The sequence below is a fragment of the Cricetulus griseus genome, chromosome 7, assembly GCF_003668045.3.
Source record: "Cricetulus griseus strain 17A/GY chromosome 7, alternate assembly CriGri-PICRH-1.0, whole genome shotgun sequence".
Taxonomy (NCBI): Eukaryota; Metazoa; Chordata; class Mammalia; order Rodentia; family Cricetidae; genus Cricetulus; species Cricetulus griseus.
Genome location: NC_048600.1, coordinates 76465736 through 76480370, shown reverse-complemented (window position 1 = coordinate 76480370; position 14635 = coordinate 76465736). Strand labels below are relative to the sequence as shown.

General features: G+C 38.6%; 1 protein-coding gene across 33 annotated transcripts in view; it reads left to right on the top strand.

Annotated features, from left to right (window-relative positions):
* The window catches only part of Ncor1 (nuclear receptor corepressor 1), a 146267-nt gene that overhangs the window by 276 nt on the left and 131356 nt on the right, over nucleotides 1-14635 (top strand). For all 33 annotated transcript variants that reach the window (XM_027427202.2, XM_027427201.2, XM_027427194.2 and 30 more), the window contains exon 2: nucleotides 12483-12660. In XM_027427202.2, coding sequence (XP_027283003.1) covers nucleotides 12553-12660 — 108 coding nt within the window. In that variant the 5' untranslated portion in view covers nucleotides 12483-12552. The remainder of the gene's footprint in view (nucleotides 1-12482; nucleotides 12661-14635) is intronic.

The window sequence follows — 14635 nt, the reverse complement described above, 5'->3', positions numbered from 1 at the left end:
GTGCGAACCACCGGTCTCTTCCTCTCGGCCACCAAGGGGCGAGTCGGGCGCGGCAGGGAGTTCAGGCTAGGCGAGTGGAGGCTTCTAGAGTTTGGGGGAAGAATGGCCTTAGGCGAGCGGAGGTCGGCCTGAGATATCTGCTCTATGGGGAGGGGGCGAGCGGTGCCTGCAGGGCTGGAGGAGGGGGTGCGAGGATGGAGGGCCCCGGGTGGGGCCGGCGCAGGTGACCCGCCTAGGCCCACTTTTGAGGGAGAGTTGGAGGCTGTCTGGCGAGTGTGGAAGAGGTTAAGGAGGGTGACAGCGAATGGACAAGTGTGTGAAGAACAAACTAGTTCACCTTTCTAACTGGCCCACTTGAGGTATAATGGCGAAGGGTTGGTAGTGGTGGAGATGCAAGAGCAGCACCCTCTGCCTCCTGCCGTTTGTTATTGGTGTTTTCTTGTGCCAAGTGGGAGAGTGCACCCCTTCTTTTGGGAGACGACGACGACGACGACGACCGGGATTTGAGAAACTAATTGAGAAAGCAACCTTAACGGAAAGGACACTGCGTTCTTAGAATTGGTGTGGATCAGGAATAGTCATGTATGACAAGGAGTGGATGGAAATAAATGATATTTATGAGAAGTATTTGTCAGGTTGTGTGCCACAGTGCCTGTTCAGCAGAGTTAACATTGGAGAGTAGCGTTATGGGTAGTTTTAATCTTTGGGATTAGTATATTTACCTGTATCAGATTTGCTACTCTAATTATACCCTATTACATTTGAAATTTACATTCCTTGTGTGCACCCTGGTGAGAGAATGATGGGAGGCTGAAAGTGGCAGTATGCAAAGAGCAACAGGCCTGGGGTTTAAAAATGCCTACACACACATAGTCATTCATTTGTTCAAGGGTATCTTGATGAATAGTTGCTGATGATTCTGAGTCACATGGAATATCTGGTGGATAAATCGAGAGCTAATGTTTTAAATCAATTAATTTAGTTTGTTTTGAGACCGTTTAAGTCTGTAGAACTCGCTAGTCTGGAACTCCTCATGTAACTGGTGCAGGAATTGCATGCTTTTGCACCACCATTTCTGGAGTACTGTTTAATTTTTAATATTTTGGGGAAGTGTTTTAATAAATCTCTAATTTATTGGATAAGCCAGTTCATATTTGCCTGGGCTAAGTCTCTGACTTATTTAGATATGAGTAGGAATTACAGAAGAAATAAAGCTAAGTTACTAGAGTGAAATCTTATTTTCTTATTCTATTAAAATCCAGTAGCTATTTAGTTTATTTTAATATTTATAGCTTCCAGTTGCTTTGTCTTAAGTGCACCTGTTATTAAAAATCAAAGTGTGTATGTATGTGTGTTTATACATATCTAGAAAGTATTACTCGCCATACCAAAACATTTATCTTTTAGAAAAGACTTGCCATATGTTGTAGTACTCCTTCTGAGAAATTGTAATACTAAGAATCATGATTCCCCCTGCCATTAACTGGCATTTAGAACGTGTTCAACCTTTCTGTGCTGCAGTTTCCTCATCTATAATATTAGAAAAACCTCTGACCTCACAGGTTTTGTTGATGTGAATCTAGACTGAGTTAATAGTTGTGAAATTGGACTGGGGCTGCAGCCCAGTTGGTAGAGCTCAGCTAACATGCATGTAGCCCCAGGTTTGGTTTCCTCAGCATGACAAAAGCAGACACATGCCCACTCAGGAAGATTAGAAGTTCGAGGTTGTCCACAGCTAGCTATATATTGAATTTGAGGCCAACCTGGAATATTCATGATCCTGTTTCAAAAAAAAAAAGTTATAAAATTACTTTAAATAGGTAAAAGGATTGATGTGTTTCTGTGAGATAGTAATGGTTTATCTGCAAATCTCTCATGGTGTAGTTAATTTATTAGTTGTTGCTAATATATTTATATAGCTATGATTCTCTCCCATGAATTTGAAAAAAGAATATATTGCCTGGCATGGTAATCTTAACAGTAGTCGCAGATCTCTGAATTTGAGGCCACATCGGTCTACATGGTGAGGTCCAGGCCAGAAAAGGAGAGACTGTGTCTTGAAGAAGGAAGAGGTGGAGGAGATAATGCATACTTTTTGTTGTTTTTTGAGACAAGGTTTCTCTGTATAGCTTTGGAGCCTTTCCTGGAAGTCTCTTTGTAGACCAGACTGTCCTCAAACTCACAGAGATCCTCCGGCCTCTACTCCTGAGTGCTGGAATTAAGGGTGTGAGCCACCACAAGTGGATATCTTGTATTTAAAAAAAAAAAAAAAAAGTAAATTTGGGACTCGAGAGATGAGACTGGGTAGTTAAAGGGTACTTTTTGTGTTTGTAGGAGACCCAGTGTTGGTTCCCAGCACCTATATGCCAGCATACATCGATCTGTAAGTCCAGTTCAAGGGGATCTGATGCCCTCTTGGGCCTCCAATGGCACCAGGAACACATGTGGCGCACAAATACACATGTAGGCAAATACTCATACATATGAAATAAAAATGAATAAATATATAGTGGACTGAAAATGTTGTATTTTCCTCAATAAAAAGAAAAAATGAAGCTGGATGGTGGTGGCACACGTCTTTAATCCCAGCACTCAGGAGGCAGAGGCAGGAGGATCTCTGTGAGTTTGAAGCCAGCCTGGTCTACAGGTGAGTTCCAGGATAGCCAGGGCTGTTACACAGAGAAACCCTGTCTTGAAAAAAAAAAATCAAAAAAGAAAATTAGAAGATCAGTCATTCACTTGTTGAGCCAGTGTGAAGCGCTGTTATGTTAAAAGCTGTAAAGGCATAAATAACAGCCTTTAATTTAAATAACTTCTAGTTTAAATGAACTATAGGCACAGGTAACTAAGTTGCCAGTGCAATTGATACTTTGTTCTTGTGTTTGAGGATACAAAAAGTAATTTTGATGATTAAGAGGACAGTTCTTTCTCTATCAGCCCCCTTAGGAATGTTGAAAAACTATGAAAAGCACTGTAGTGTATCAGTAACTCTGTGGATCATCTGTTTTTTATTTTGGTATTTTTGTGATCTTGTTTTTTTTTTTTTTTGAACATTTATTCTATTCTTTAGCCATTTTTGCTACCCCAGGAGTTCCTGTGGTCAAAAAATTACTTGGATAGTTTTCAGTTACAACCTGTCCCCTCCACCCACTTGAATTTGAAAGTCAGAGACATAACAAAAACACTGTATGTCTGTGCAGTTTTTCAGTGTAATTTCATACTGCTGTTAACTTTTGTTTAGTTGTACTCTCAAAAAATAAATTAAATTGGTTAAAATAAATTGCTTACAATTTGTAGAATTCTAGAATGAACATCCATATATAGATCCAGTCTTGTTTTATATTTGAATATTTTGAAAGCATGAATAACTGAGAATGAAGTGATCCGCTGAAATTATTGCTATTGGGGGCAGACACAGAAGCCACATTTCTGACATCTAGTGTGGTGTTTATGTACCATACTGTCCATGGAGCAGTTTGATGATGGATTCTTACTTAAAACAAAATTTGGGTTGGCTGGAAAATGAGCTATCACTTCAAATGTTCAGTGTAGCTACTGAATTTAAAATACTTTATAACATTAAATTTCTGCAATGAATATACAGTGAAAGAAAATGGTGCTGATATGATTGTCACTAGGAATTACTTAGTTTGCTTAAATTTTTCTCTGTTCTAATAAACATTTTTTATTTTATTTTTTGAGACAAGGTTTCACTATTTAGCGCTGACTGTCCTGGAACTCTGTAGAATAGGCTAGTCTCCAATTCACAGAGTTCCTCCTGCCTCTACTTCCTGAGTGGTGGGATTAAAGGTATAAACCACCACCACCTGGTGAAATTTTTATTTATTTAAAAATTTTAGTTTGATTTTATGTGTGTGGTGTTTTGCCTGCATGTACGTCTGTACCACATGTATGCCTGGTGTCCAAAGGAGACTAGAAGAGGCAGTTGGATTTGGAGTTACAGATGGTTATGAGCTGTCATGTTGGTGTTGGGAATAAACTTGGTTGTCTGAAGAGCAGCAGTGCTCACATCAAAGGCGGGATCTTGCTAATCAGTCTGGGTTCAATCTTTGAATTCATTTGCAGGAATTGCAGGCACATGGCACCAGGCTCAGCTTGATTTTACAATGAGAAGCCCATTTGTGATTAGTTTGTTGTCTGTTGTTTCTCACTCACCCCCATCCCAGTGCTTTTGAAAGGGCCTTTTTGACTGCAGGGCCCTAACTGAGGGCCTTGAGCATGCTGGGCAAGTGTGCTACCATGAAGCTGTATCTCTAACACTACAGTATTAATTTTCTACAAGTACTCATGCCATAAAATTTATTTTAAAGGAAAAACTGTATTATTCTCTCTTCCTCCTCCTTTTGAGACAGAGTCTCTCTGTCTAGTCTACATGGAGTTCACTGTGTAGACCAGGCTGGCCTCATACTCATAGAGATCCTCCTGCCTTTGCCTCCAGAGTTGCTGAGATTACAGGTGTGCACCACCATGCTTTGATGTATTACTTTCTTTAAGTTCATAATCTTTATATAAATACTGAAGCATGGCATATTTGCTTATTTATAACATCTGAGCTATTAAGTCTACCTATTTTTGTGTTTCATTATGAGTTTTTTCAGATTGGATGTGGTTGCCGACCGCTGTAATCCTCTGGAGGCAGAGGCAGGAGGATCACAGCAAATCCAAGGTAGTCTGTTCCACATAGTGAGTTCTAGGCCAAACGGACTATGTAGCAAGATCCTGTCTCAATCTCTTCCCACACCCCATCCCCCAAAAGAAAAAAGCTGTATTTTTTCCCTCATAAACTGACCTCTTTTGTAGATTATTCTTGTACTACCTTACTCTCCCAAACCCTATTATATGAATTGTGTTTTTCAGAGATTTGATGATATAACACTTCAACCAGGTCTCCCTCCTGTTTCCTTTGCTCTAAAATTTATGTTTTTGTTATGGAGATTATTTTTTAATTTTTTTGTTTCTGGGGTTTTGTTTGTTTGTTTTTTTCCTGGAACTCTCTCTGTAGACCAGGCTGGCCTCGAACTCAGAGATTTGCCTGCCTCTGCCTCTCAAGTGCTGGGATTAAAGGCATGAAATACCACTGCCTGGCTGTGTACTTGAGTTTTAAAAGAATTCTTCCTTGGGACTGGAGAGATTGCTCAGTGGTTAAGAACACTGGCTGCTCTTCCAGAGGACCTGGATTCAGTTCCCAGAACCTACATGGAAGTCTATAACTCCAGTTCCAGAGTTTCCAACAACCCTCACACATGCAGGCAAAAAACATCAGTGCACATAAAAACAAAAATTATTAAAAAGTTGTATTATTTAAAAAAAAAAGAATTTTTCCTCTTTACTTCATTCCTGGAGTAGTTTGTTGAGCATCTAAGTAATAAGAGCCTATGAGCTAGCTTTAGTGTGTTTGCTATAGAAGTTTTTTTTTTTTTAATATTTATTTATTATGAATACAGTGTTCTGCCTGCATGTATCCGTGCAGGCCAGAAGAGGGCACCAGATCTCATTACAGATGGTTGTGAGCCACCATGTGGTTGCTGGGAATTGAACTCAGTACCTCTGGAAGAGCAGGCAGAGCTCCTAACCTCTGAGTCATCTCTCCAGCTCTGAAGGTTTTATATAATACATGGCAATTGGTGTTGAATAGTTTTTGAAAATTAAAAATAGAAGTAGCAGTGCATTATCTAAGTATTTCTTTCAGGAAAAAAAAAAAAAGAAAAAAGTCCTTCTACTTTATTGGCATTTTTGTGAGGATGAGAAAATAAACATGGAGATTGGCTTGTCCATAGCCTTTTAGTTCTAGGTAATGTCAGATGCAAAAAATGTTTTAGCTGGTGTGCTGGGAAGGATGTTTGGGAGTAATTTTAGTGCTAGGAAAAGTATATGAATTAGAAAGTTGGAGTTCTTGGTTTATAGGGCTGTAATGCAATATGGAAATTAAGTAGATTAGTCTGAAACATGGAAAGTCAAGGCTACCAAACTATTTTGATTTTTTTCTACTTGTGTACTTGAAATGTAGACCATTTGCTTCTGTGTGTGTGTCTGTATCTTCAGTATGGCAATATAGGAACGGAACCCAGGACCTGACTCACAGTGGGCAAGTACTGTACCAATAACCTTCTAGGTCACCTCAGCTATAGAATACATTGTGGATAGGATTTTTTTTTTTTTTTTTTTTTTTTTTAGACAAGGGTTTGATGTGTTGCCCAGGCTGACCTTGAACTTCTGAATTAAAATAATCCTGTTTCAGCCTCCTGAATAGCTGGGATTTAAGGCACACGCCGTAATGCCAGGTTAGGCTCTGAGATTGTTATGAGAGCATTATTATGATCATGGACTGCCCTTTTCCTCATGCGTTTGTTTAACTCCAGACTGTTTTGTTGACATTTTTGCTCTCAGTTCAGATTCAGAACAATCTGTTTTTAGGCAGTTTATTCCCTTGGCAATAACATAGATAACGTAATTTTGAACATGTTTGAAGTAATAATGATTACTTCTTTGAACTATTCAAAGATATACTTTTGAATTACTTTAAAATAATTTTTATTTATTTATTTAATTTATTTATTTTGTGTGTGATGTGTTTGGACGAGTGAACATACCATGGTGCATATGTGGAGGTCAGAGGACAACTTTTAGAGTCAGTTCTTGCCTTCCACTTCTATGTGTGTTCAGATATTGAACTCAGGTCTTCAAGTTTGTAATATCGAGCACCTTAGTTTGTGTGTGTGTGTGTTTCCGTGAGTCCCTTTCCATCATCCCATTCTGTAGCCCATGCTGGCTTGGAACTATGTAGCCCAGTCAGGCCTCTCACTTGGTATTGATTCTGGGATTACAGGTGTGTAAGCTACCATGCCCATTTATATTGCTTTTGACATACTTTGAATGAAGCTGTGGGAGTGTCCGAGGTAGGAGGATTGTCATGTGATTTACGCTAACCTAGCCTGGGAGATCCTGCCTCAAAAAGGGGGCTGCAGAGATGGCTCAGTGGTTAGGAGTGCTAATTGTTCTAGAAGCTGGGAGACACTCTGGAGACAGAGTTAGGAGAATCTCTGTGAGTTCGAGGCCAGCCTGGTCTACAGAGTGAGTTCTAGGACAACCATGGCTGTTACACAGAGAAACCCTATCTCAAAAACAAACTAACAAAAACCCCAAAAAACAAGAAAAAAACAAGGAAAAAACCTGTTCTTCAGAGGACCCTAGTATACTTCCTAGCACCCACACTGCAACTCAAAACTCTGTAACTCCAGTTCCAGAGGATCCAATGCCCTTTTCTGGATTTCATGGGCAGCAGGCATGCATGTACTATATGGACAGGCAAACATTCAGGCAAAAATGCCCATACACATAAATTACATTTTTTATATTTAGAAATATTTTTTAAGGAAAGTATTTGTGCTTTCTAATAGTAAAGGCCTAAAACAAGTATGGTTATAGCAAATGTCAGTGTACACACATCAAGAGGAGAAGGAAGGTGTAAAAATGCATAGAGTTACACTTCTGCCATAGCAAACTACCAAGCAGTGGTGACTCATGCCCACAACCCAGCTCTACGGAGGCAGAGGCAGAAGATTAGGAATTCAAGACTTGAGTTGGCTTAAGCTTGAGGTTATCATGGACTGTGTGAGACCCTATATCAAAAACAAACAAAAACATCCTAAAGGAAGGAGAGTTGAGTGAGAAGATTCTATTGCATACCATTTTGTATCTTTAAAAGACAGGCTGGAGGTATGGCTCAGCGATCAAGAGCACTGACTGCTCTTCCAGAGGTCCTGAGTTAAATTCCCAGCAACCACATGGTGGCTCAGAACCACCTCGAATGAGATCTGGTCATGCAGGCAGAAAGCTGTATACATAATAAACAAATAAAATCTTAAAAAAAAAAAGACAGAAGTCTCACATTTTAATTAGATATTTTTATAGTTTCCTATTTCTTTGTCTTTCTAGTTTTGCTTTTTCAAGAGAGTTTCTCTGCATAGCCCTGGCTATCTTGGAACTTGTTCTGTGGATCAGGCTGGCCTCAACTCAGAGATCCATCTACCTCTGCCTCCCGAGTGCTGGGACTTAAAGGTGGCCGGCCACCATAGCTTGACTTCCCTTTCTTTTTCTTTTTCTTTTTTTTTTAAATTGTAAGTCTTTGATTTAAAATTTTTTTTTTCTGGAATAGGAAGTGAAATAGAAATACATTTGAAGGAATATATGTAATTTCCTGTTTGTTTTTTTTTTCTCCCTAAGCAGTCAATTGGTAATCCTGAAATTTGCCAGAAAAGCCAATTCTACCATTTCGGCAAAATTTAAGCAAGCTTTTATTAAAATTTAAAATACTGAACAAGATGGAATTTGGTCATGACCACCATCTGTAAACTTTCTAGCTGTGTGGCCTAGAGACATGTGTTGGCCGGACTTGTATGGACAAAATCCCATAGGCCACCATACTTTCCTGTGAGGCTTTGTTGTTACTTTCCAAGAACTACAGTCCCCAGAATCCCAGGAAGTTGCCTGGTCTTTGGGCAGTTGGGGCTAACAGGTTAATTAAGGGTCTAACACAATTTATTGAATGATCTGTTTGCTTTTGCTCAATATTGGTTAGAATTGCAAATATTATAATTTACTAAATCAATTCTACTCACTAAATATGTTTGAGACTTTTTGATTTGTTCAGTTGTTTTCTTGATGTGTATATTACAGTTTCCTTTGCATTGCTATTATTGCTTTATGAATTTTAGCACTTGTAGGGTTAGTCACTAGTTCCTTATTGTGTTTACTCCGGACTTTGATTATTCTGGTCTGAGAATTCTTTGGATGAACTTTACATTTTGTGGAGTTCAAAAAGAAATCTTGGGGTTGGAAAAGATAGTTTTGTGGGTAAGAGTGCTTGCTACCCAAGTCTGCAGCCTGTTGTTCAAATCCAGAGTATTCATGTAGAAGTTAGGTAACCCCAGCACTGGGGGTGGGGAGACAGGGAGTATATGTCTTTGTTATAAATACTAAAAAAATTATATGCATTGGTGTTTTGCTTGCATGTGTTGCAGGGTGTTAGATGACCTTAGATTACCCTGGAATTGGAGTTACAGACAGTTGTGAGCTGCCTTATTGGTGCTGGGAATTGAACGTGGGTCCTCTGGAAGAACAGCAGGTGCTCTTAACTGCTGACCCTCCATTCCCTAAATCTCTCCATTCTCTAAATCTTGATCTTCAAACAGAATCCTTTTTGTGTGTGTGTGTGTTTATCAAGGAGAATATTAGGAAGTAGTCATCTGTTTAGTTTTCATATTTTGTCCTTTTTTTCTCTATTAAGTTTATTTTCACAAATCATCTATTTATTTATTTATTTTGTTGTTGTTGTTTGTTTGTTTTGACAAGGCCTCATTCTGCAGTCTTGGCTGGCGTGGAACTCTGAGTAGACCAGGCTGGCATTGAACTCAGAGATCCTCTTGCCTCTACCTCCTGTGCTGGGTCTAAAGGTTTATACAACCTCAGCTTGGCTCTTTTGTTCTTATTGTTAATTTGTATTTTTGTTTGTTTGCTTTTTAATTTCAGAGGACTAGGTCAATGTAATGTATCCACATCACACAGTGGCAGTTTCAGAGTTACTATTTGTTTAGCACTGCTGTCTTGGGAATCATGCTTTTCATTTTATGAATAAAAGAGCTCCGTGTTTCTTACTCATGAATTCCTTTTTTTTTTTTTTTTTTGAATGCTTATAAGTCCTCCAATTAGTTGTATCCTTATTAAAGTTTTTCTTTTAGTATTATGCTTTCTGGAGGCTAGGATAATTTAACTTGATTTCTTTTTTTGTTGTTGGTTTTTCAAGACAGGGTTTCTTTGTGGCTTTGGAGACTGTCCTGGAACTAGCTCTGTAGACCATTGATTTTCTTTTTAGCTTCTTTTGTTTTTTATCTATCCGTCTCTATTTATTTATTTTGTTTTGTGTGTATGTGTGTGTGCCTGCCCACAGAAGTCAGAAGAGGCATCAAATCCCCTGGAACTGGAGTTACAAGTGTTTGCAATCCAACATTCGGGTATTGGAATAGAACCCTGGTCCTCCGTAAGAGCAGTTAGTGCTCTAATTGCTGAGCCATCTCTCCATCCCTCAGTGTTTTATTTTTGAAAGAAATATTTACTTATATGTTAGTGTATGTATGTATGTATATGTCTCTGCATACCTCAGTACAGGTATTGAGTTCATTGGATACCGTTTGGGAGACTGTTCTCTTCTTCCACCATGTGTGTCACAGGATATAACTTAAGACGCCAGGCTTAGTAATAGTAGCAAGTACTGCCGAGCCATTTAGCAGCAGCAGCACCTGCTGCTGCTGCTGCTGCTTCTTCTTCTTCTTCTTCTTCTTCTTCTTCTTCTTCTTCTTCTTCTTCTTCTTCTTCTTCTTCTTCTTCTTCTTCTTCTTCTTTCAAGACAGGGTTTCTCTGTGGCTTTGGAGGCTGTCCTGGAACTAGCTCTTGTAGACCAGGCTGGTCTCGAACTCACAGAGATCCACTTGCCTCTGCCTCCCGAGTGCTGGAGGCTTGTGCTACCAATGCCCGGCCATTTATCTGTCTTCGAAGCAAGACATTATACTGTCATAAAAGGGTATGTCATGTGAGACTTATTCTAATATTGTACAAATTACAGAATTTGCTTAGATGATTTCTAGTTTTTATTCTTTTCTAGAATCCAGATTTCCAGATGTTGGCTTTCTTTAAACCAGTCCCAGTCTGGAGAGTTTTAGTTCAGTAGTTTGAAACTGGTCCTTTTAAGCCTGCCTAACATTCTTTGGAGGTTAGACTAGAATCTTGGGTCATTCTGTGGGAATCAGTAAAACCCCAATAGTTGTGTAGTATTTTTTGTTTTTTTGTTTTTTTTAAAACCATGCCACAGAGGACATTCATCTACTCTATTCCATTTTTTAAAAATCAGGTTTTATTTTTTTATTTTCTTTTTTTTTAATTTTTTAGTTCAAATTAGGAACAAGCTTGCTTCACATGTCAGTCCCTTTCCCCAGGTTTTATTTTTTTTTTTACCAGTTAAAAATTGAATTGTTGTGTGACTAGATGAGTCAGAGTATTTGTTGCTTTCACAGAGAACTGTGTTTGATTCCCAGCACCCACATGGTGGATCATAATCATCTGTAGCTCAGTTTTCAGGGAATCTGATGCCTTTTTCTGGCATCCACAGGCACCAGATGTGTATGTGATATGCATACATACATGTAGACAAAACACTGGTACACATAAAATAGAATAATCTAAAAAAGTTAAGATAGAACTGAATACTTTATAAGATCTTTTTTTTTTCCACATTGGTGAACTGTGGTCTTCATTTCCACTGTGACCCATGGAAGATTTACTCTTATCTGAAGAGTCATCTGCAGACGTGCTACAGAGAAGTATATTTTTAGATATTTTTCCAAGATAGCGTAGGCCACCTTGAAAACCCGTCCAAGTATAATTTGGTTATGTAAAGACTGTAGGCTAAAAGCCAGGAGTTCCTTGTGAGAGGAGTTCCTTTTTTTTTGTTGGCAGATTGTATTTGAAAATTTGTTGTTTCAAGATGTGTGTGTGAGAGCCAGGCAGTGGTGGTGCATGCCTTTAATCCCAGCACTAGGGAGGTGGAGACAGGAGTGATATGGCTGGGTGAAAAGAGGAATATCAGGCAGGAGCAGACAGGAGAAATGCAGTCAGAGGCAGTAGTCTGAAGCAGTGCAGTCTGAGGACAGGACTGCCCCTTTTGTCTGAGCATTGTAGAGGTAAGAACTCTCTAGTGGCTGGCTGCTTTGCTCCTCTGATATTTCAGCTTTTGCCCCTATAGCTGACTCTTGAGGTTTTTTTTTTTTTTTTTCTATTAATACTGATCAGAATTTATGCTACACAGAGGTGTGTAGAAAATACAACATTTTACCTTTACTCTTAAAATTTATTACGGCAACATGAAGTGTTAAATAGAAATAGTACACACAAATTATACCTGAATATGTGAGTGTATTTAATGCTGTTGAACAGTTTACTTAAAAATGGTTAAAGCAATAACTTTTCTATTTCATATGTTTTACCATGGTTAGAAAACAACAGTAACAACAGTTACCCTTGTCAGTGTAACATCAGTTGATAGACATGTCATTTGGGTTGTTGCTAAGATTATAATAAAAGTCTATTTAGTCTGGATAAAGTAAAGGAGAATTTTAATAAGGACAAGGAAAGTCAAATGCTGCTCATGAACACTGACCCTGGAAAGAAAAGACAAAATATCAACGCTATTTCTGCACTGTCTCAGGGCCTGCAATGTCCTTTGTGTATCCACCATGGTCTGTATAGAGGAAAAGGTGCATTGTTTACCAAACTTTAATTATGTGTTTTAAGTAAACATATGAGGGGGCTTTGACTGGCAATTGTGGTTTTGTTTATATAGCTATAGTTATCATTTATTAGGACATTTCATGTTTTAGTGCTTACGGATTCTCTTTTCCCATCCTTTGTAGGTTGTTTCCTAGAAACATGGTTGTTTGTTGGACTTGATCTCACAACCCAGTGAGGACGTCTTTACTGATAATGTCAAGTTCAGGTTACCCTCCCAACCAAGGAGCTTTCAGCACAGAGCAAAGTCGTTATCCTTCACATTCTGTTCAGTATACTTTTCCCAGCACCAGACACCAGCAGGTAAGGCATATTAGCTGTCAAGATGCATATATACTTTGTGGTTTCACCTTTCCTATGTAATAGATTTATTGGCTAGTAATAGAATAATGTGCTTGTTATTACTTTTGAATGACAAGAATCATGCAAGAATCGTTCACAACCAGGTGTGATGGAACATAATTGTAATTCCAGCTCTTGAGGATCAGAGGCAGGAGGATGGGAATTCAACACCAGCCTTGGCTATATAGCAAAGCTGAAGCCAACCAGGGATAAATGAGACTTCATCTAAAAAATATACACACACATACATATATATATATAAATTTATTTTATTTTATTTTATTTTATTTTTTATTTTTCTTTTGGTTTTTCCAGACAGGGTTTCTCTGTGTAGCTTTGGAGCCTATCCTGGCACTCGCTCTGTAGACCAGGCTGGCCTCGAACTCAAGAAATCCACCTGCCTCTGCCTCCCGAGTGCTGGGATTAAAGGCGTGCGCCACCAACGTTGGCCTGGCTCAAAAATTGTATTTTTAACACATACATACATTCATCTATCTACAAGGAGCCTAAGTTTGAGAATCAATTTCTATTTATTTATTTATTTATTTATTTATTTATTTATTTATTTATTGACTGATTTTTTTTTGTTGTTGCTTTTTGAGACAGGGTTTCTCTTTTTAGCCCTGGCTGTCCTGTAACTCGCTCTGTAGACTAGACTGACCTTGAAATCGGACATCCTCCTGCTTCTGCCTCCTGAGTTCTGGAATTAAAGGCCTGTATCACTACTGCCCACTTAATTATCTGTCTTACTGTGGTTTTCTGCTAGATTTCAGAGATTGAATCTCTCTCTTAATTTTTTTATGTTTGTTTGTTTATTTATTTATTTATTTTGTATGTGTGCATGCTCTGGCATACATATGTAGATCAGAGGACTGGAGTCAGTTATCTCTTGCTACCATTGGATTCCAGGGATTGATATCAGGTTGTCAGGTTTGTCTATAAGCGCCTTCATCTGCTGAGCCATCTTGCTCTGTCTCTCTAATTTTGATTGTAGACATTATTCACAGGAAAGAGTAAGTTGTCTACAGTTTCTAGGATAACACCATATTTACATTCCATGTTCTAGTTGGGTTTTAAGCTGTTTAGATAATTTGGCCTCTCCTTAGTTTTAGATTTCTAAACCTCAGTGAGAGATTTGATGGTAGGAAGGTGAGAAAGTTTCTATGAGTAATTTAACCTTTTGAAAAATTAAATATGAGGTGAAACTCCCAGCTTACTGAACAAAAGCTAGCAATGTAAGACATTTAAAGAAAAATATAGAAAAGGAATGTTGAGTGTGGTTGCAACTGCCTGCAACTCTAGAACTTAGGTTGAATACAGCAGGTGTATTTCAGGCTCAAGGACAATCTGGACTACATAGACAGACTATTTCAAAAACAAAACAAGGAAAGAAATAAATAGGTCTTAGTTAGGATTTCTATTGCTAAGATAAAAACACTATGATCATAAGGAAGAAAGGGTTTATTTCATCTTTACAACTCTTGGGTCATACTCCAGTACTGAGGGAAGTGAGTGTAGGAACCTGGAGGCAAGACCTGAAGCAGAAGCCATGAAGGAGTGCCGCTTCTGGACTTGCTCCTTGTGATTTGCTTAGCTTGCTTCTTTATACACCCAAGGACTACTTGACCAGGGGTGACACTGAGCCGAGCCCTTCCATATCAATCATCACTTAAGACAATGCCCCATAGGCCAGTTTAATGGGGTATTTTCTCAGTGTTCCTTCTTTCCAGTGACTCTAGCTTATGTCAAGTTGACATAAAACTAGATAGCACAAATTGAAATGGTCATCTTGGAGAATTAAATATAGTTGAGTATCTCTGAGGACCCCTTTGAAATATGGTTCTGTTTTAGAATGGGAATGGATATCCTTATGTCTCTGCAGAAAAACATTAATGTACTTGCATGTTTTTGTAGATTCTCTTGTTTGGCTGAAGTT